The sequence below is a fragment of the Prionailurus viverrinus genome, chromosome D1 (assembly GCF_022837055.1).
Source record: "Prionailurus viverrinus isolate Anna chromosome D1, UM_Priviv_1.0, whole genome shotgun sequence".
Classification (NCBI taxonomy): domain Eukaryota; kingdom Metazoa; phylum Chordata; class Mammalia; order Carnivora; family Felidae; genus Prionailurus; species Prionailurus viverrinus.
This window is the reverse complement of record NC_062570.1, coordinates 15,669,483-15,690,202: the sequence shown is the minus strand read 5'-3', so window position 1 is coordinate 15,690,202 and position 20,720 is coordinate 15,669,483. Positions and strand designations below refer to the sequence as shown.

General features: G+C 53.8%; 1 protein-coding gene across 6 annotated transcripts in view; it reads left to right on the top strand.

Annotated features, from left to right (window-relative positions):
- The window catches only part of DSCAML1 (DS cell adhesion molecule like 1), a 350,085-nt gene that overhangs the window by 6,746 nt on the left and 322,619 nt on the right, over nt 1-20,720 (top strand). For 4 of the 6 annotated variants that reach the window (XM_047877987.1, XM_047877989.1, XM_047877988.1 and 1 more), the window contains exons 2-3: nt 9,701-10,018; nt 14,251-14,397. In XM_047877987.1, coding sequence (XP_047733943.1) covers nt 9,701-10,018; nt 14,251-14,397 — 465 coding nt within the window. The remainder of the gene's footprint in view (nt 1-9,700; nt 10,019-14,250; nt 14,398-20,720) is intronic. The other 2 variants (XM_047877990.1, XM_047877991.1) reach the window with 1 other exon arrangement.

Here is a 20,720-nt window from a genome sequence, read left to right as displayed (position 1 = left end):
CACAGCCAGGCTGGCAGTAGTCTTCTGGGAGCAGGCTTGGCACCGTCCCTGTGGCTCCGGTCTCTGGTGGGAGTGGGAAGAGCCTACCTCTGCTCCCTCCCCAGGTCCTTGGGTGTGAGTTGCTTCTGTAGTCCTCTGGACACCCTTCGGCAAGGGTGATTGTCCCTGCAGAGGATGCACGGTCTTTTGTGGGAGGAGCAGTTGGCATAGAGTCCTATCTTGTGCGACCTCATTTGAGGTGACGGCAGTTACTGGAATCCGGACCCTGAGAGCCCGGCTGAGTCAGGGTTATGGCCACCCTGCTTCTGGGATGGCCTTCCACAGCCATGGGGTCTGAGGGTTGGGGACCTGCTTTGCGGTGTGAGAGAGAGAGAGTGAGTGAGCGAGCGAGCAGATGACTGCCATGGGCTAAAGTCTTCTGGGTTGGAAGGCAGCTTTGAGTACGCGGGATCCAACCCCTAGTCGGATGTGTGACCCCATGCAGGTTTCCCACTAGACCCACTGTTCTTCTGCTCCGGCCCTTGCAGCCACAGAAAACCCCTTCCTCTGAAGGCAGCCCCTTCTGGCCACACGGTTCTATTACAGAGCTCGTCCTTAGGATCCGCGGTCTGGGTCCTGTACCTTCTGTTCACGGGCCTTGATTCTGTGTTTTAAGCACAGGGGTATAGGCGAAGGCCTCTTCTGCTGGATAACCCTTTGGCCCTCTGCAGACAGATGTCTGCCCACCGGAGGCCTCTCCTCCGGGTATCCAGCCCCTCTGGTTCCTCGAATGCTCCCTCATCCACGTCATTTCATTTCTCTGTGAGGCTCCTTTATTCCTCGGCTGCTGGGCTCTCTGTAAGTGGGGTGGCCAGAATCGAAGGAACAGTAGAGACAGGGGTCAGGTCCCAGCCAGGACACTGGGTAGCTGTGTACCTGAGGTTACTTACTCTGTGCCCCCGGCTCCCCATCTGTAAATGGAAGAGATTGGACAAAATAATCTCTTAAGTCCCTGAAGCGTTAACAATCTAAATCTGGGAATCTCTAGGGACAACTGTGCTGTCTGAGCCGACTCCCTAGAAGGACCTTCTGGCCGTAAGAGGCCTTCCCTTCCCCAGGCCTGTCTAGAAGGGGCTGGGAGATTAAAGAGTCTGTTTGACTGTCAGCTGTTGGCTCATAGCTTCTGGAGCCGGTGGTGAGGGGCCTTGTAGGTTGGAAGATGACTGATCTTTGCTGGGTCTCACAGGTTGCTGGTTGCAGGAAGTATGTTTGTGCTGAGGATCTTAAAAAACCAAAATCCGAACCGAAAACCGAGGTTTCTGATGGGGAGGTAGAGCCCCTGGGTGCTTGGAGCTGTGCTGCTCAGTGGGGGGCAGGGGAGGGGGGGGGTGTAGGACTGCTTCCCTAGGGAAATTTGGAGCTGGAGGGCTGGCATTTAGTTGTGGGAATGGGGGGTGCACTAGGGATGAAATGTTGGAAGCCTGGGACAATCCCAATTCAGTAAGAAATGTCATACCCCAAATTGCTCTCCTTCATCGGAAAACCCCCTGATGGTACGTTCACACCCTGGAGACGGTCTGAGTCTAGAATGTGTGGTGCCCGTTGAGGGATACCGGCCGGAAGGGAGGGAGGCCTGGGTTGGACGTGTAGGTCTGCCACTGTTAGCTGCGTGAAACTAGGAGATTGCTTGACCTAACGTCCTGTGTTCTCCTCTGTACAATGGGGTCTCGTGGTTAGAGGCGGTTGTAGGGGTTCAATGAACAATAACGCGGGGGAAGGGCGTCTCACGGTGCCCGGCACCAAATGAGTGCTAAAAACGAAACAATGGCCGTGATGATGGTGAGGACGGTGGTGAAGCAGGTGCGCCAGGTTTGGGGGACAGCGACGGACGGGAGGCCTGGGACTTGGTCCTGGCCGTTCCATCGTGCCCCAGGGAAACTGCCAACTCTGATGGCCTGTAAATGCTCTGATGCCGTCCGGGGAGACCTTCCCCAGGGTCTAGCCACAGTCTGTGTCTGAGGCGTGGACGCACAAGAAGTGAGTTTCCTGATGAAGGAGCCAGACCCTGTCTCGCTGGTCCAGACCTGGGGTCTTGGTCGAGTTGAGGTCCCGCCGGTGGGTCTCCGGGCCTGAGTTTGCCAACTGACTATGGGATAAGAAGAGTCAGAGCGAGGGCAAATAATATATCGCCTATGGAAACCTTTGTGTGCAAATGCAGTGCAGTAATGAACCTGGCAGATTAACCTAAGAAACTCCCCAGGCCACCTCTGCATTAAAAAAAAACCGTGTGCGAGCCTGCGGGCAGCAGCGTGAGGCTGTTGCAATGCTTTACTGTTATCGATCACACACTATTACTTCATTAACTCGATCGCCAAATTAAGTTAATTAATGTGGTGCTAAGGTCCTGTCGGCCAAGCCCATGGAAACTGCCTATTGTTGGAAAAGGTGATGTTGGAGGTCCAGCGTGGCAAAATCTACTTTTCTCTGGGGAGTGTTGCTCTGAGCTGTGGGTGGAGGACCGCCTGCGTCAGAAATCGTTTCCTGGCCCTCGGACGCACTTGGTGAACCTGTTGTCTAAGGATCTGTATTTTTTTTTTTTAACGTTTATTTATTTTTGAGACAGAGAGAGACAGAGCATGAACGGGGGAGGGTCAGACAGAGAGAGGGAGACACAGAATCCGAAACAGGCTCCAGGCTCTGAGCTGTCAGCACAGAGCCCGACGCGGGGCTCGAACTCACGGACCGCAAGATCATGACCTGAGCCGAAGTCAGACGTCCAACCGACTGAGCCACCCAGGCACCCCAAAGGATCTGTATTTTTAACCAGCTCTCTGGCTGATTCTGTATCAGCCCGTCTGAGAACTGTGTTAGATAGTGGTAGTCGTTATTGCTGTAGGTGAGGGGTAAGTGTTTGTTGTGGGATATTTATTCTGCAAGTGCCGCTTGCCTGTTATAATGAAAATACTCATAAACAATAGCAACGGATACTCAGGTGGTGCCGGGCGCGAACGTATACCCGGACACTGTCGTTGACGGGGACTCGTCCAACCTGACAACGCTTGAGGTCACCCCCATTTTATGCACGGGGAAACTAAGGCACAGAGAGGTGAGGTCATCTTGCCCGAGGTCACGTTGCTTGTAAGCGGCAGAGCAGGGATTCAAACCTGGGGAGCCCGGCCCTGGAGTCTGGGTGCTAAGTGCCCAGTGCTGTGCTAGGCCCAGGGGATAGAGTGGTGGCCGGGACAGGGAGCTCACAGCCCTGCAGGGGACCCCTGCCGGTTCCCCCCGCCTCTACTGTCCTGGGGACCCACCGCTTTCCCCCCATCCACACTTGCCGTGCCGGGGCATGGAGACCCCTGAAGCCTCTTGCCCGTCTCTGGGGGGGCGGGTGACAGGTCCAGCACTGGCAGATGCTCCTGGATGAAAAGTCCAGTGAATGAGATGAGTAAATATTGTAAAGGAGGAGAGCAAAATGACTCACTTCTCCCAGTGGAGGTGGCGAGGTGTTAATATTTCAGCCCCCTTGGGTTGTCATTTATGCTGACTGGAGACGATCACATGGGGACAATTCAGCATACACCTGGGAGGAAGCCTCGGTGGGCCCACCCCAACCCCGGCCAGTAGGGTGGGGGCCCACGGGCGTCAAGTTTCCTTCCCCGAACTAATCCGGATGGCCAGCCGGTGGCGGGAGGGAGGGCCAGCGCTCCGAGAGTTGATGTGATGGATATTCAGATTTCAGTGGTGACCCTGGGGGCAGCCCAAATGCCTGGGGGCGATTTCTGGTTTAAAAATATTGCGGTGCTATTTCTACACTTGTAATCTCCCAGCGATTTGGAGCCTGTTTTCTGAAACACGGCGTCAGGGTGGTGCTGCGCGTTAAACGGCAGAGAAGATTAAATGGGTTTAAGTCTGGGCGTCTGTCACATCACAACCGAGCCCATAACTTCCATTTTCTATTAAAAATCCATTTCCCCCTTTGACCAGAAGAAGCTTTGCTGTTGATCTGAATGTCTCCCTCTTTATTTATGAAGTGTTTCCCCCTCCTCTCGTTCGCTCTGTAAATATGCCTGGTTGTGTCTGCGGAGGGAAGGAGGAGCTGGGGCAGGGTTGGGGCGGGGGGGGGGGTGTGTGAGGGGGCTTCCCTGAGACTTAAGGGGGCAGTAGGAGTTTCCGGTGCGAGGACGTGCTTTCCAAACTGGGACTGGCTTCCAGGGAGGGAGTGAGGGGGGACCTCCCAAGGCCCCTAACTTTGAATTCTTTTCCTCAGCGTCATGACAGAAAAAACTCAGGCTTGGGACCGGGCAGACCTTGACCGAATGTTGGCTCTGCCTCTTTCTAGCTGGACAATCTCTCCGTGAGCCTCCCTCTCCTCACCTGTAAAATGAGACGGACAGGACCACCTTGGACCTTTGTGCGAGAATTAAGTGAGAGAGCACCCTGGAAGGTCAAGACCCCTGACCACCACCCCCCCACACCCCCGCCCCCTACCCCACGCGCCTGGCACACAGCAGGTGCTCAGTCAGTGTTGTCTCCTTTCTTTTGAGAACTTGCACCGTTAGCTAAGCCACTAAGCCTTCAGGGAAGTAAGTGGAAGGTGAAAATGAAGTCGGGCCTGGGGCGCCTGGGTGGCTCAGTTGGCTAAGCGTCCGACTTCGGCTCAGGTCACGATCTCACAGTTCGTGGGTGCGAGCTCCGCATCGGGCTCTGTGCTGACAGCTCAGAGCCTGCAGCCTGCTTTGGATTCTGTGTCTCCCTCTCGCTCTGCTCCTCCCCCATTCACGCTCTCTCTCTCTCTCTCTCTCTCAAAAATAAACGTTAAAAAAAGATTTAACAAAATATGAAGTTGGGCCTAGGGCTACAAGAACTTGCATAAACTCAGTCCCCCAGCCTGCAAACCTCCTCGTTGTCTCCTATCCCTGAGGGCCAGCTCGCCACTCCAGCTGTTCCTGCCTCTCGTCCCCAACGCTGCCCCCGGCAGGTTTCTGTGGGGCTCCCCAAACATGCTGTCCCCACCTCCGCCATAGCGCGTCGTTCGGGCTGGCCTGGGTTCTGGGAGTGCCTTCATTTAGATCTTATTTCAAGGCTCAGCTTGAGCCCCGCCATCCCCAGAGCTGTCCCCCTGGCTGCTGAGTAACGGTGCTCTGTAAATGTCTTCTGAAAGAGCAACACTTCTCTGGTCCCTAGGTCGGGAAGGACCTGGGGAAGGAGAGCCTTGGAGGCTGGAGGAGGGTCTTGAATTCTGCAGGGCTGCAGAGTGGCGCTTGTGCCCCGGCCACCCTTTGCAGTAACCGTAAGCACCCTGGATCCGTCGGCCAGTGGGGGGGGGGGGGTCCCTGGGACCGGAATAGCAACCTCGTCCCTCCTACTCACGCCTCCTCTTTATGGGGAACCAAGTACTCCCGCATTCTGTTTGCTCTGCTCTGCAGTCCTGGAGGGCAGGTCAGATGGCACAGTCCCTGTCTTTTGTGAATGAGGACATCGAGGCTCAGAAAGGCTCGTGGCTAGCCCCGGGGACCCACAGCAGATCAGGGGTGAGTCCCAGGAGGGAAGGCAGCTCATCAGACTCCTAGCACAGCTCTATTGTCCCATGCCTTGCTCTTCTCGGTGCTTGCTGAGGTTTTGTCACTGCTCTGAAGATTCGAACCCACCGTAGGGACCATGCCAGACTCCATGTGGTTGGAGTGAGACCCTTGCTAATCCCCCTTTTAGGGCCGGGTGACCGAATGGACCCATTGCTGCCGCGGCCACTCACTGGTGCCCCCGTGCCAACCTTTGCACTGGCACGTGGCAGAGATTTGAGATACTGGGTGGTCAGTGCCTCAGTTTCCCCTTTATAGATTTGCTCCCTCCTTTCTCTTGGCAGCTGGGGTGAGGCTAAATTAATGTTTATTAGAGGGCTTCTGCATGCTGGGCTGACAGGTGCCTTGTGATGGTAAAGTATGAGCCCGACGTAAGTGCAAAATGCTATTGTTTTACACCTGAGGGTGATGTTTCATAATGGCAATGCACTGTCAGAGCCGTAAGCAGAAATGAATGGTTTGTCTCATCCTCCCCAGCTCCCCCAGACTCAGAAGACAGCAGCTCGCATCCCGGGGTGGGAGACATATGAGGCTACTCACCTTTTGCTATAAATCTGCCGTTTCATCAGTCCTGACAGGTGGCTGGACAATCCCAGTCAATTCATCAATTAAATCTACCCATTTGTAGTTGCTGAGAACCCCGTGTCCTTGGCTCTGGAAGGATCCAAGGCTCAGAGTGCGGGAAGGCTGCTCTCATTGTGGCCGATGCTCCTGGTGGCAGTGGAGGAGGCCCGAGGAAGGGGCCGTCTCGCAGGTGGAGGTGTGGGACGGATTTCCAGCCGGGAGAGAGGGAGACGAGGGCTGTGTGTTTGGGATGGGGTTGAGATGGAAGAAAGGATGGGGTGGGGCGTACCCAGCCCGGAAAGCCAGATTTTGTGGTTTGTCTCCTCCGTGGCTCACGGAATAGAGCGGTTCTATCCCCGGGTCCGGGAGTAAGGCGGCGTTGGGATTCAGTCCCAGCTCTGGCACTGACACTGTATTGCTTTGGAGAAGTTAGTTAACTTTGAGTCCTAATCTCCTTATCTGTGAGATCAAAATAACAATAATACCACTCCGCAGGGAGTCGTGAAGATTAAGTGAGATAATATCTACAACGGGTCTAGCCTCTTATAATTGCTGGTGGTATTATTATTACTGAGGGCTACATCACAAATATTTTCTTACCCTGTTCCTTGAATCAGATAATTCTGAACTCCTCTCTGTCGGGAATCTTTCTCCGCTTCCCCCGTCCATTTGTCAGGCACAGTGTAGAGTCTTGCTGTACCTTGATGGATTTTGGCTCCCCAAATCCATAAAGCTGCCGTGGAGAGGATGTCTGATTAACTAGGTTGTCTCAGGAAGCCTCCAGAACCCCAGAGTGATGGACCTGCTCTCACAGGCTAAGCATTGTCTGAGAATGTCGAGTCCGACAGGGGGCTCCTCCCAGGAGGAGTGTGTGCGTGTGTCTGTGTGTGCAGGTGCACAGGTGTATTAATTCTGTTCTTGGCCATCTAAATTTGGATGTTGGTGGCCAGGTGGTGTTTGAGGAAGGCGAGGGCCCCCTCTTTGTTACTGCAATGGTTACAATCATCTAATTGTTCCGAACAATTGTTCCAGACTCTGGGCTCAGATTGCCTGTGTCTGCATCCCCGGGCCCTCGCTCACTGCTTGTGTGGTCTTGGGCAAGTTGCTTTGATCTCTTGGTGCCTTGGTTTCCTCATCTGTAAACTGGGAAGGACAGTACCCCCTACTGCATAGGGTTGTTGCAAGGTTAAAAGAGGTCGTATAAGTAACGTGCTTACAACAGTGCCTGGCGTGTGGAAGACGCTTCACAAATATTTGCTGAATGAATCGCAGTGAGGAAGTCTCTCACAAGGGGAGCAGGCCACGGAAAGGGAGCCTGGCAAATCTGGGTCCAAAGAGAAGCCTTCCTAGGCCTCAGTTGGCTGACCCGTGAGGTGCCGGGGTTTCGTGATTTTGGAGAATACTCTAGCCGCTGTGAGTGAGGCACGTTCCTGAGCTTCTGAAAGTCTTAGGAGACGGGCCGCTCCCCTCAGAGCAGGCTTGCTCAGTCATCAACACCGGGACTGTCACCAGGGGAGGCAGTGTGAAGAGGAGGATGGAAAGGTGATACCATTCCCTCCCCAAGAGCCTTTCAGCCGCTAAGGGTGCTGTGCCTGGTGGGGACAGCAAATGCATTTGCCGCTAAGAGGATGCCCCTGACACCCCAGCAAGGAGCCCCTGGACGTGTTTTCCGGCACTGATGCTAATGGCTTCATCGTGGCTTTTTGTGAGATGATGGGAATCGCTCTGACCAATGAGGCTTAATGGCCTCCCTCAACAAGTTGCCCGATGCATTCTCCCTGGAGGCTCTGCTCAGAGTTAAGCCAAGAATATTAATACAGTCCGGATGCAGGCCCTCCTCCTTCTCATAAAGTTGTGGAAATTGAGGTCAAGTTGGGTCCCCTGCAACGTTCTTTAAATAAGCCGCGGAGTGGTTTGTTTGCTGCGTGATCTTCCTGGTGGAGAGGGAGGGGCTTCCAGCCGGAGACCTGGGACTGGGCTGTCTTCTTCTTCTGGGTCGTCGCCACTTGTTCAGAGGTGGCCCTTCTTAGGGAGGCAAGGCTCCCCAGCAGGGAGGGAGGCCCCGATTCCACCATTTGGGGCTGCGTCCCATCAGGCAGGAAAGACTGAGGCCGGGCGCCGCTGTGAGAGCCACAGACAGCTGTCCTCCCGGTCAGGTGGCCCTGCTCGAGTCAGGCAGCTGCACTCCTGAGCACGTCCTCCCGGTGGCCGAGTGCTGTGATGGCGACCGGTCACAGATGCCTGAGGCCTCTGCAGCCCTGTCCACCCACCCCTACCCCCACCCCATTTTATAAGCAAAGGAGCAGAAGGACAGAGAAGGGGAGCGTCCCCACAGTCAGTCAGTGTCAGGGCTGGGTGGGGTTGGGGCGCCTGGGTGGCTCAGTCGGTTGGCTGGCCGACTTCGGTTCAGGTCATGATCTCGTGGTCTGTGGGTTCGAGCCCCGCGTCGGGCTCTGTGCTGACAGCTCGGAGCCTGGAGCCTGCTTTGGATTCTGTGTCTCCCTCTCTCTCTGCCCCTCCCCCTCCCTCTCTCTCAAAAATAAATAAACATTAAAGAAAAAAAAAGCAAGCTGGTGGGGCTCTTGCTTCCTCACCCAGGTCTTATGCACCCACGGTACCTCTGGTCCTTGATCAGTCCCTGTGGGGCTGTGCCTTTTCCAGAGTGGCCTCCAGAGGTGGAAGACTGCTCGCAAGGTCTCCTGCCATTGTCTCTGCTCCAGGCGAGCATTCCCCTTCTTCGTGCACCATGGTCTTGAGACCTTTCACCTATGGTATGATAGAAAGTGCTCGAAGATCCTCCCTAGAAGCAGTGGGTTCACATTTCAGTTCTGCTGCTTATTAGCAGGGTGATCTCTGGCAAATCACATGACTATTCTCAGCCTATAAAAGGGAATGATAGGGGCGCCTGGGTGGCTCGGTCGGTTGAGCATCTGACTTCAGCTCAGGTCAGGATCTCACGGTCAGTGAGTTCGAGCCCTGCGTCGGGCTCTGTGCTGACAGCTCGGAGCCTGGAGCCTGCTTCGGATTCTGTGTCTCCCTCTCTCTCTGCCCCTCCCCCACTCGTACTCTGTCTCTCTCAGCAATAAATAAGCATTACAAAATTTTTTAAAAATTGGAAAGGGAATGATAAAAAAAAACGATACCAGCTCCTCTCAGGGTTGTGCAGATGAATTGAGGTAATGGGTGTGAACCTGCCTGCCATATAGTAGGTGCTCAATAAATACTTACCGAAGCCATTTCAGTACTTGTCCTAACGTGTGGTTGCCAATAGTGGACCATGGCTTCAGACCCTTCAACCTAGCGGAGTGGTGGCCAATCCCCTCTCCGTGGGCTTGGCTTGGTATGGGAGGTGAGATGTTTTCACTCAGGCCATTCAAGTGCTGGGCTGGAAGCTTCTGTGGGGCAGGAACTGTCTCACATCTGCCTGTGCCAGTGCCCGGGGCATTGTCAGCTCAGTAAGTGCTTCCTGAGTGACTGGTGCTTAAATTATGAATGGGTGTGGGACACATGGCTCTGTGATATGGGGGGTTATTATCAGAACATGGCTAACCCAGCCTCTCCCCTTGGCTCCCCCGCAGCTCGCCCTGAAGATGTCGGCACCAGCCTCTACTTTGTAAATGACTCCTTGCAGCAGGTGACCTTTTCCAGCTCCGTGGGGGTGGTGGTGCCCTGCCCGGCTGCGGGCTCCCCCAGCGCGGCCCTTCGATGGTACCTGGCCACGGGGGACGACATCTATGACGTGCCACACATCCGGCACGTTCACGCCAACGGGACGCTGCAGCTCTACCCCTTCTCCCCCTCCGCCTTCAATAGCTTTATCCACGACAATGACTACTTCTGCACCGCGGAGAATGCGGCCGGCAAGATCCGGAGCCCCAACATCCGCGTCAAAGCAGGTAAGGTGTCAGCCACCTGCTGCCTCCTGGAGAGCTCCGTCTTAAGGGTGGTGACGGGGAACGGGCAGAGCCCCTTGTTCTGAGGGTCCATGGGGGGGGCGTGGAAGAAGTCTGTCTCTCAAGGAAAGTCTTCTGGTCCTTTGGAGTCTTGGCTCCTTACGGGGTGGGCGTCCTTAGGCGAAAGGGACACCGTTCTGAGCCTTCCTTCCCATTCTCCTCTGCAAAGCTGATGCCAACACCTACCCCATTCATCACTACCTGTGATGGTAACCGAAATGGTGCTCGTTTATTTATTTTTTTAACGTTTAGTTTTATTTTGAGAGAGAGAGCACAGGTGTGCACGCGAGAGGGGGTAGGAGGGGGGAAAGAGAGAGAGAGAGAGAGAGAGAGCACGCCCGCGAGGGAGGGAGAGAGAATCCCAAGCAGGTTCTCTGCACTGTCAGCACAGAGCCCAACTCGGGGCTTGAACTCACCAAATGTGAGACCATGACCTGAGCTGAAATCAAGAGGGTGCTTAACCAGCTGAGCCACGTAGGTGGCTGGTGCTCATTTATTTAAAAAAACAATTAAAAAAAATTTTTTTTCAACGTTTATTTATTTTTGGGACAGAGAGAGACAGAGCATGAACGGGGGAGGGGCAGAGAGAGAGGGAGACACAGAATCGGAAACAGGCTCCAGGCTCTGAGCCATCAGTCCAGAGCCCGACGCGGGGCTCGAACTCCTGGACCGCGAGATCGTGACCTGGCTGAAGTCGGACGCTTAACCGACTGCGCCACCTAGGCGCCCCATAAAAAAACAATTTTTTTAAAATAATGTTTGTTTATATTTGAGAGGGAGGGAGATAGAGTATAAGCAGGGAAAGGGCAGAGAGAGAGCGAGACACAGAATCCGAAGCAGGTTCCAGGCTCTGAGCTGTTAGCACAGAGCCCGATGTGGGCCCTGAACTCATGAACCGTGAGATCACGACCTGAGCCGAAGTCGGACGCTTAAGCTTAACCGACTGAGCCACCCAGGCGCCCCAAGGCAGCTGGTGCTTGTTTAAATTAAGTGTTCATTTCAGTGCTTGAGTCATGGAAAATATCCAGTGAGTTGCTCGCTTCAAAAAACAAAAACCCCCCAAACCCACCCCTTTTATTTAAATATATAAAGAAAAGTACACATATTACGAGTAGGTAGCTTGATGAATTGTCACAAACTTTAACATCCAGATAAAGATACACAACATCAGCACCTCAGAAGCCCCCCGTGTCCTCTTTTCTGTCACCACCCCCCTAGGGGAAACCATTGTCCTGACTTGTAGCAATACAGGTGTTTGTCTCTTTTTGTGCTTTATATAAATGGAGTCCTGCATTGTGTATTCTCTTGAATCCTTTGCTCACTCTTGTGACAAAGAAGAGGGAGACACAGAACCGGAAGCAGGCTCGAGGCTCTGAACTGTCGGCACAGAGCCGGACTTGGGGCTCGAACCCACAAACTGTGAGATCATGACTGAGCCAAAGTCGGATGCTTAACTGACTGAGCCACCCAGGCGCTCCTCGGCTGTTCTCTTTAAAGAAAATAAGAATTTTCATTTCTGGGAGTGAGGTCAGGAGGTGAGGGAAGGGCTTAGGTGGAGCTACTCTTAATTAGAATGTCACGGTGCCCTGGTATGTCATAATCCGTTGTAAGGTGTACCTCAAGTAGCAATAAACCACTGACGTTTTGGGACTGATTTTCTTAGAAGAGCTTTCTGGGTGGGAGAGGACAGATAATGTTTTAGCCAACCCGCTCTGATGGCAACAAGCCTTGGGTGTGCCATCTTTCCTGGTGATTGTGTTGGGCAAAGAAGGGTAGGTTCTGGGGAAGGCCTCCCAACCTGCCGGCCAAGATCCTGCAAGATCTCTGACTTCCAGGATCCTTCTGCCTCAGGAGTGCCTCTCACAGGTCCAAGGTTCCAAGGAGCTGGCAACAGGTGTCCTCAGGGGGTGAGGTGGGGAGGGCACTCTTGATTAAAGAGCTGGTCTTCATCCAGTTGGTTTGGTTGGGAGTAGATGTGAGCTCTTCGAACCCAGGACCGTCCTCAGGGTATCGCTCCTGGGGCTCCCTGTGGAACTTCTTCTCAGGAGTAGACCCTTTGCACTGTCCCCCTAACACCATCACGTGCCGGGCCGGAAGCCCTGAGGCCAAGGTTTGGTGCAGTGCCGGCCTCCACAGCCTAGAGGACTGGTTTAAGAGAAAGTAATGTCATATTTCCAGTTGTGTGCCTGTCACTGGGTTAGGATGCAGTTGTCATCACAATCCTGTAAAGTCCTTTTTTTTTTTTTTTTTTTTTTTTAATTTTTTTTTTCAATGTTTATTTATTTTTGGGACAGAGAGAGACAGAGCATGAACGGGGGAGGGGCAGAGAGAGAGGGAGACACAGAATGGGAAACAGGCTCCAGGCTCCGAGCCATCAGCCCAGAGCCCAACGCGGGGCTCGAACTCCCGGACCGCGAGATCGTGACCTGGCTGAAGTCGGACGCTTAACCGACTGCGCCACCCAGGCGCCCCTTTTTTTTTTTTTAATACAGATGAGGGACTAAGACGAGGAGAGGTTAAGTGGCTTGCCCAAGGGCACACGGCCAGCTAGTCAGAGGTACAAGCTATAAGGACAAACAGTATTTTTGCAGTGCTTTCCTGGGCCAGGCCTTCTACACGCTGCTGTTATCATTGTTGTGATTTCCTTTTACGAATGAGGAAACCGAGGCTCCAGGAGCTTAAGTACCTCTTGGGCAGAGCCACACAGCGGCTCAGAGGAGGCGGCAGGCCTGCTTGCTCCCGAGCCCGGCCTCTGCCGGCCCCCTGGGCGTCTTCAGGGCCGTGTGCACCCAAAGCCCAGCTCTGTCCTCTTCCACTCTGCTTCCTTCCCGCGTCAGCTCTCCGTCAGCCTCCTGGGTGCTTCTCTCACAGCCCTGGGCAGTGCCCTGCCCACACCCTTCTCCACCTCTCCTCCACCTCAGCTCTCTCTCTTCTTTGGCACAGTCACAACAGGGAGGTGGGGAGAGAATAAAGGCCTGGGGAGGCCGGGCAGGGCTGGCCTGACTAGAGACACAGCCAATTAAGCGGCTCTTGATGAAGCCAGAGGGGCTGCAGGTGCACAGCCAGAGGGGCTGCGGGGCCCTGAGCGTCACCCTGGCAACCGTGGCGGGGAGAGCAGGAGGGCACGCTGCCCAGGTGCCTGCTGAAGGACAAGGTCGGTAGACAGCGGGGATCTGGCTGCACCAACTCGGCTTGGCAGAGAAGGGTGGAAGGATGGAACGATCCCTGGAAGAGGCCAAGCAGAGGAGGACAAGGGAGAGGCAGGGCCCCTTGGCCCCACCCCCGAGGCTCAGCCAGCCCACCCATGGGACCCGACATGTAGCGTGGCTGCAGGTGACAGCGGCCTAGAACCCAGCCGTGGGACTGAGGCAGGAGGTCCCCACTGCACACTGTGGGGAAGGAACGGAGAGTTCTGGAGGCAGGGGCAAGCCTGGGGGTCAGGCTGTAGGCAGTGTCAGGAGGTAGGAGAGAGCAGTAAGGATTCTTTGTTGCGGGGAATCTTAGAGACCGCCCATTTTCAGACCATCACAGTTTCAGATATTCTCCTCCATTGTCCTCATAAACCACCAGGCCCTTCCGGAAAGTTTGGTGTGTGAGCTGCATTTTCCCAGGCTGCCTGTCACGTTGAAGTGGCACGCACAGAAGTCTGTTGTTACATCCCGTGTCGCAGTTTTTATTTTTGGCAGGTTATGGTCGCCGTGCCTAAAACCATTGCCACCCCGGGGCCCAGGAAGCATGTAGGAAATCAAGTGTGGTTTGCTTAGAGGAATTCTATCGCATTTCCTCGTTGCCTCCGTACCCCCTGGTTGAATGTGATCACAACGCAGCACTTAGCTGCTGCCCTCAGGCCCTCCCCATTGAATGGTTTGTTAATCCTCCCTGAAATTGGACAGGTTAGAAGCTGGGCTTATGGTCTTGCAGAGGAAGGCTGGGTATTTCTGAGGGGGAGTAGACGCCCCCATAGGGCAGAGAGGACATGACTCAGGCAGGAGGAAGATCATGGCAGGAACCTTGGGGCTGGTTAAACGGGAGGTCGGGGAGGAAGTGATGGGGGGTGGGGCCTGGGGGGTGGGGGCTGAGGGGGCTGAGCGGGCTCTCCGTTCCCTTCTCAGGGCCCTAGCAAGTCCCAGCCTTGTGACATCCCCCCTCTTTCCCGCTCCCTCATCTTTCTGCAGTTTTCAGGGAACCCTACACCGTCCGGGTGGAGGATCAAAGGTCAATGCGTGGAAACGTGGCCGTCTTCAAGTGCCTCATCCCCTCCTCAGTGCAGGAATATGTTAGCGTTGTGTCCTGGGAGAAGGACACGGTCTCCATCATCCCAGGTAAGGCAGGACTGTGGCGCCGCGGCGGGCAGGGGTGCTGCGGGGCGGGCGGGGACTGGGGGAGAGATAAAGCAGAGGTGCTGACTTGGTTGTTGAGCTGAGATCTTGAGCTGGTGGTCTTGGTTCTGGTGACTGATTTGTTATTGTTCTAGTGATGCTTCGGCAAAAAAAAGGCATCTTTGGTCTCGGCTGGGCACGTCTCTCCGTGGGGCGGTGGAAACCCACGTGTCAGCGGCCTCTCTCTCTGCTGGGCGTGCGACGGTCCTGTCTGGCACAGGGTGCATCCTCCTCCCCCAGAGAGCGGGGTCTCCATCCTTTCTGGCCCCTGGACCTTTGCTTGCCCTTGCTTTTTGCAATGGGAGGTGAGGCTGGAGGCTCCTTCACCGTGACGGGCTGTGGGGAGAGGACAGCCAGGAGGCTGGCTGTGGTGTGCATTCTCGCATGGAATGACCAAGCAATGAGCACCGGATCCTGAGGGCACCAGACACGGGTAACATGCGTGTGGGACTTTGTTTTCATGACTTAGCCAAAGACCCCATTAGGATTCTAGCTGGCCCGAGCCTGCCTGTGCCTGGTATCGGGAGAAGAGGTCAATGCCACGTCGTGGGTTCACCTTGCTAGAGCCGCCATGATCGTGAGGCCCTCGTTCTTGGTTCCCTTTTCCTATGTGGTGTTGTCCCTTCAACGGGAAATCTGGTCTGGAAACCCCAAGAGAGGACCTCAAGTCCTCAAAACGCCTCCAGGCCTCCGGTTCCAAAAGGGTGGTTTCCCCCCACCGCTCCCGGCCCCTCTGCCTTCATCCCGGCACGGTGCACACGATCTCCTGCTTTTTCTTCCTTTCCCGGCTGAGCACCTTGGTTTGTCCTTTCTGTGAAAGGGAGGAAGCTGACCAGGTGTTGAGCGCCCTTGCAGCTTTGATGTCTCATTGTTGGTCGTATGAAATGATTCTCGTTGCTTGGGTTTTCGGGTTGGTTAGGGAAGGCAGACTTCGATGCATGAAAGCTGTAAAGCCGGGTTTCTAAATCGTGCTGCGCAGTTGAGTCCCGGGGGAGCTCTTTGGAAGACACTGGTGCTTGGGACCGCCCCCAAATCAGTATCTCGGTGGTAGAGCCTGTGCATCAGTGTTTTTAAAGCTCTTTACCTGGTTCCAGTGCAGTTAGGAGGAGAGCCAATGCTTAGGCATATTTACAGCTGACATGGCGGGATGCTCTTCTGGAGACATTAATTTGTGTTTTGCTCCTGGTGCTTTTTCCTTCTCTCAGTTCCAAGCAGATGGCCAGGCCGTTATGTTTCCCGGCTTCGGAGCTTGTAGCAGGACAGGAATCCGAATCTACTTTAAGACAACCGCTCTTCCTGCCTTTTGTGAAACCATAAGCTCATAGGAGAGGTTAGGATGGGTGTTCTGGCTGGGGAAGAGGGCCTCTGAGGACAAGGAACAAACGGGACATAGACGAGTCCGAATCCCAGGGATGGGGATGGGACTGGAGGCCGCTTAGTGGGTGCAGCTGGAGGAAGCAGTTGGGCCCCACAATAGGTGGCTGTGTGTAGCTCTGCGGGGTCTGGGACCGAGTCCAGGGTTCTTGCGTCCAAATGAGGCATGGGGTGCACAGCTCGAGACCCAAAGGGATCATGCAGGCAGGGGCAACCGGCTGGTGAGAGACCGCGGACCTTGGCACATCCCTGGGGGAAGCCCCAGGAATGAAGATCGAATGGCCCATTTATCCCACAGAGTCCGATGGAATGTGATTGACAGAACATAAAGAAAGGTGGTATTTTTTTATACACTTGAGTTTATGGGCTAAGAGTTATATTCATTAAAGTAATATCAATTAGTAATATTATTAAATAATAATTATTGTTTGAGTGCTACTACCTGCCAGACACTGGCTAAGAAATGTTCCTATGTGATCTCATTTTGTTCTCATGAAAAGTCTGTTAAGTGTATTTTTTCCCTCCACTTTACAGAAGAGGAAGTAACTTCTTCCGGGTAAGGCATCTGTTAAGCAGAGAGGGGGGGCTCGAACTCAGGTCTGTTCTTTCGACCTGTGCACTAACCCCATGCAGAACTGCCTCCCAGCACCCATCCACGTATATCCAATGCAGTGTTACTCTGAGTGCAACGGAGGCTTTAAATGTGTGCTCTAGACAAGGAGGCTTTTGGCCTTAGGAAGGGGAGAAAAAGTCCCTGTTGCGTTTTAGGGAAGGCTTCGTGGAATTGAGTCCCTGGAGTTGGTGACCAGACCCCCTAGGTTGAGACTCATCCCACTGTTTAATGAGCTGCGCAAGTCTTTTGCCCCCCTGTGCCTCAGTTTCCCCAGCTGTAATAAAATGGGCATGATGATTGCCCAACTTTACACGGTTTAAGAAGTCAATATTGTAAAAGGTTCCAAACGCTGCCTGGCACACCGAGGACAGCTGTGACCATGATGATGATGACCCAGTGGGAAGAGGGCATTCCTGTTCCTGCTGTTTCCCATGGCAGTGTGTCTGTTTCCATGTAACAGGCCCCGTGGCCCCCCTTTTTGAGTTTCCCAGCGTGGGAAATGGCTGGCTCATCCACACATTCCCTGGCTTCTAACACGTCACCTTGTACACGCAGGGCAAGTGCTTGCTAAATGTTCCGTCGGAGCATGTATGGGTGGTTGGAAAAGTCGAGAAGGAACGTGGGAAGAGTGTTGAAATAAGGGCGATCGAAGTGGGTGTGGGCTCGGACGACATGACGACATCCGGTGCAGACGGGAGAGCAGGAAGGTTAACCCGACTCCTAGGCGTAGGAGCTGGAGGCAGTGAGCTTCCCCGCGGCAACCCTTGTAGTTGGGGCTTCGGGGCAATCTTTGATGTCAAGACAGGGCTGGGGGCCCCAAAGGGCATAATTATCAGGGAAGTGGGCTTGGTCCTAATCTGCAGGGCTCTGTTAAACTTCAGTTCTGTAGCACCTCTTTCTTTCCTTTAGCCTTGGAGAATTTCCCCCCCCCCTGCCCAGCCCTCGGGCACCATCCATAATCATTCTAGATCCTTCTACAGCCACGTTTTAGATCCAGGGACAGACTTTCCAAAGCACACAAATCCAACTAACACGCTCCCAGAGGAATCCATGAGAACCAGCGACTAGAGGTTTGCTTCCTCCAGCCTCTGTAGATGAGAAGCCAGAACTTGGGCCCACACGCCGCATGCTTTAATTTTGGAAAATGCAAATTGTTCATTGTTTTTTTTTTTTCTCATAAAAACAGGATTATCTGCCTTCCATACTCACACTGTACCCAGTGTGTGTGTGTGTGTGTGTGTGTGTGTGTGTGTGTGTGTGTGTGTGTGTGTTGTCTGGGAGGTCGGATATCAGCTTCTCATGGTGGGGGAAGGTTTAATGATTAGGTTGCCGTGAGGTTAGGGGAGGACCCAGGAGCCGGTTATCCCCCCTGATGCTTTAGAGTAGGCTTCTGGAGCAGACAGAACAGTGCTGACTTTGATCTCAGATCCTTCACAGACCACAGGGCCAACAGAAGCAGGTGCTGGAGAGCAGGAGGAGGAATGGGAAGGCCGAGGTGGGTCGCTCAGGGCCCCAGGGGACATCTTCTTGGGGAGAGCAGCAGCCCTTTGAGGAGGGGGCGCGAGGGGGTGGGTGCAGGCCTCTGCTAATGAGGAGCTTACCCTTCAACCCCTCTCTCCGAGGGTGTTTGGAAGGAATTAAGGGCTTGGTGCCTAAACACGCTCTGTGAGTTGGGTGTTTGCTCACAGGTTAGCCTTCCCAGCTGTCCAGGGTGGGGAGGGGCAGATAAGCCTCCGGGAGCCGGCCACAGAAACTCTCAGCAGCTTTTTGCCTGTACTTTTCCCAGGTAGAGGCTGGAGAGACCAAGATGCAAACTTTCCCCAAAATGCTACTTCCCAGAACTCCCTACTATACCCCTGCCTTTTCCCTCCAAGCTGGACGTCTCCCTTCCATTGGGGCATTTAAAGATGTAAGAGCACAGAGCCTCTCACCTATGATCTGGCAATTCCTACCCTTTACTCCTGTCTCGGGGGCCTTGGTCTTGAGGAGAACTGGCTCTCCAGTGTGGGTGGGGTGGGGGGTAAGAGGGCAAAGGGCTGTGCACAAACATAAATCAAAATTAAGGCCTCCAGTGAAGCTGAGATGCGGTTTAATTTCCCATCTGCATGATCACCATTACAATGCATGTTATTGGATATAAAGATAAATCCGGCCCTGTTCCTAATAGCTTTTAATTTCCACCAGACCTGATTATATCGATGCGGGCTCCTTGTGGGAGTTTCCCAGCATGCTCTTCACCAGCATGCTGACTGGCTGTCGTGGCCCCACAGGGGAGTTTTGGACACTGCTCAGATGTGGGCCAGATGTGTCCACCGGTGCTTTGGAAGACAAGCCTGGATCGGCTCCCTTGTCTCTGAGGATGGGGTTCTGGAATGCTGGGTTGTCATCAGGCCCTGGCTGGGCTGGGAGCACGCTGGGGGCCCTGTGTGTTGGTGGTGGGGGAGAGATGCAGGGGCCAGGAGGAATCTGGTCAGAGGGGGTCAGGGGCCTCCTAGTGGGCAGGGCTCCTGGACCACAGCCCACCCTTGATGGTGGAGAGAGTCAGCGAGCCCACCTCCCTGATGGTCCCCAGGGTTCCACGTTATTCCTGGGTTTTCTCAGACCTCTTTTCATCGCTGTGATGTCTGCTGGCTCCTCTGTACCTGTCCCCTCCTCTCCTCTTTGATACCCTACTTCTCTTTGGCCCCTTAAACTCGGTCCACATGGGTCCCCTTCCGGGAGGCCTTCCGTAAGCCTGCCGACAGAACTTACGTCGCATTCTCTTAGGTGATGGGTGGTTGTTTCTGTCTCCCTGCTGCAGGAGGGTATAAGGCTGTATCTTTTTCATCTCTTTATCCTCAGGGCCCTCTTAGCACCTGTCACAGCATAATAGTAATGAGATTAATGATAATATCTATCATGTATTGAGACCTAAATTATCTCTAATCCTTGCAATAACCCTTTAAGAGATAACATTTTTTGTTTCATTTTTTTTTTCTTAATTTTATAAATGAGGACATTGAAGCCCAGGGAAATGAAACACTTTACCCAAGGTCACATAGCTAACAAAGGCTGTAACCTGGGTTTGAACTGGGGTCCTCCTAGTCCTTCTATCTCCCGCTGTCTCTCCAGGGCAAGCTTCTCATTAAGAATGGACTGTTGTTGGGGCACCTGGGTGGCTCAGTTGGTTAAGCGACTCTGGATTTCAGCTCAGGTCATGATCTCGCGGTCCGTGAGTTCGAGCCCCGTGTCGGGCTCCGCGCTGATGGTGTGGAATCTGCTTGGGATTCTCTCTCTCCCCTTCTCTCTGCCCCTCTCTGGCTCGCTCACTCTCTCTCTAAGTAAATAAGCTTTTTTAAGAACCGGACTGGCCTCCGGTTTTCTTACGGGAGGAGGGCCTGTCCCTGTCTCCTGCACTCGCCTAGGGACAGAAATGTATCACCAACCTTTCTACCGACCTCTGGCTGTGTGTTCAGTGACCAGAGGCCCTGGCTTTTCTGAAGGGCAACAGATCTCTAGCTGAAAGATCAGTGAATAAAACAGCCATTCTAACAAGAAGGCGTTATTGGGCACTGGCTCTGTTTTGGGCCCAGTGGGTGACACAAAGACCGTCCTCATCTGGGGGTTTAGGATTCAGTTCATGCTGTCAGCTCTGATGGACAGGGATAGATAATCTCCACGCAGTAAACAGTCATATACGATCTTGGTTTGCTTTGGAATACAGATTCAGCTTATTAATTGCATTTTGCTCAGGCTGATACCAAGACTACCTCGGATCCCCTATGTCTCCACCGACTTGGATGGGGGACGGAGCAGACAAGAGAGAGCTGGGTTGTGCCTGGAGACCAGTTTGGATGCATGTAGGCCACAAACGGAGAGAGTCACAGACTGTCAGGGCTGGAAGGGCCCTGGAGGTCCGGGAGCCCAGCCTCCACGCTTACTGATAAACTGATGCTCTCTCGGGCCCCCCTTCACCCCTTCTCTCTTGACATTCTCAGAGCCCATTATTTTAACTGCTCATGAGGTGTTTTGTTTTTACTATCAGACTTCCCTCCTTCTTTGTGCATCTAAACCCTACCCATCTTTCAAAGCCTGGTTCAAATACCACCTTTTCCATGATCTCTTTCCCGATTTCTGCTAAGAATGGATTTAAAAATCACCCCGATTAACCTTCTTCGAGGGGATCCTTTTGTGAACTCCCTCCGGACTTTATCGGTTCCTTGCTCAAGGCACTAATCGTGTTTTGTCTAGTATATTTGCAATCCGTGTTCTCCCCACTACGAGAATATATAACCAGCAA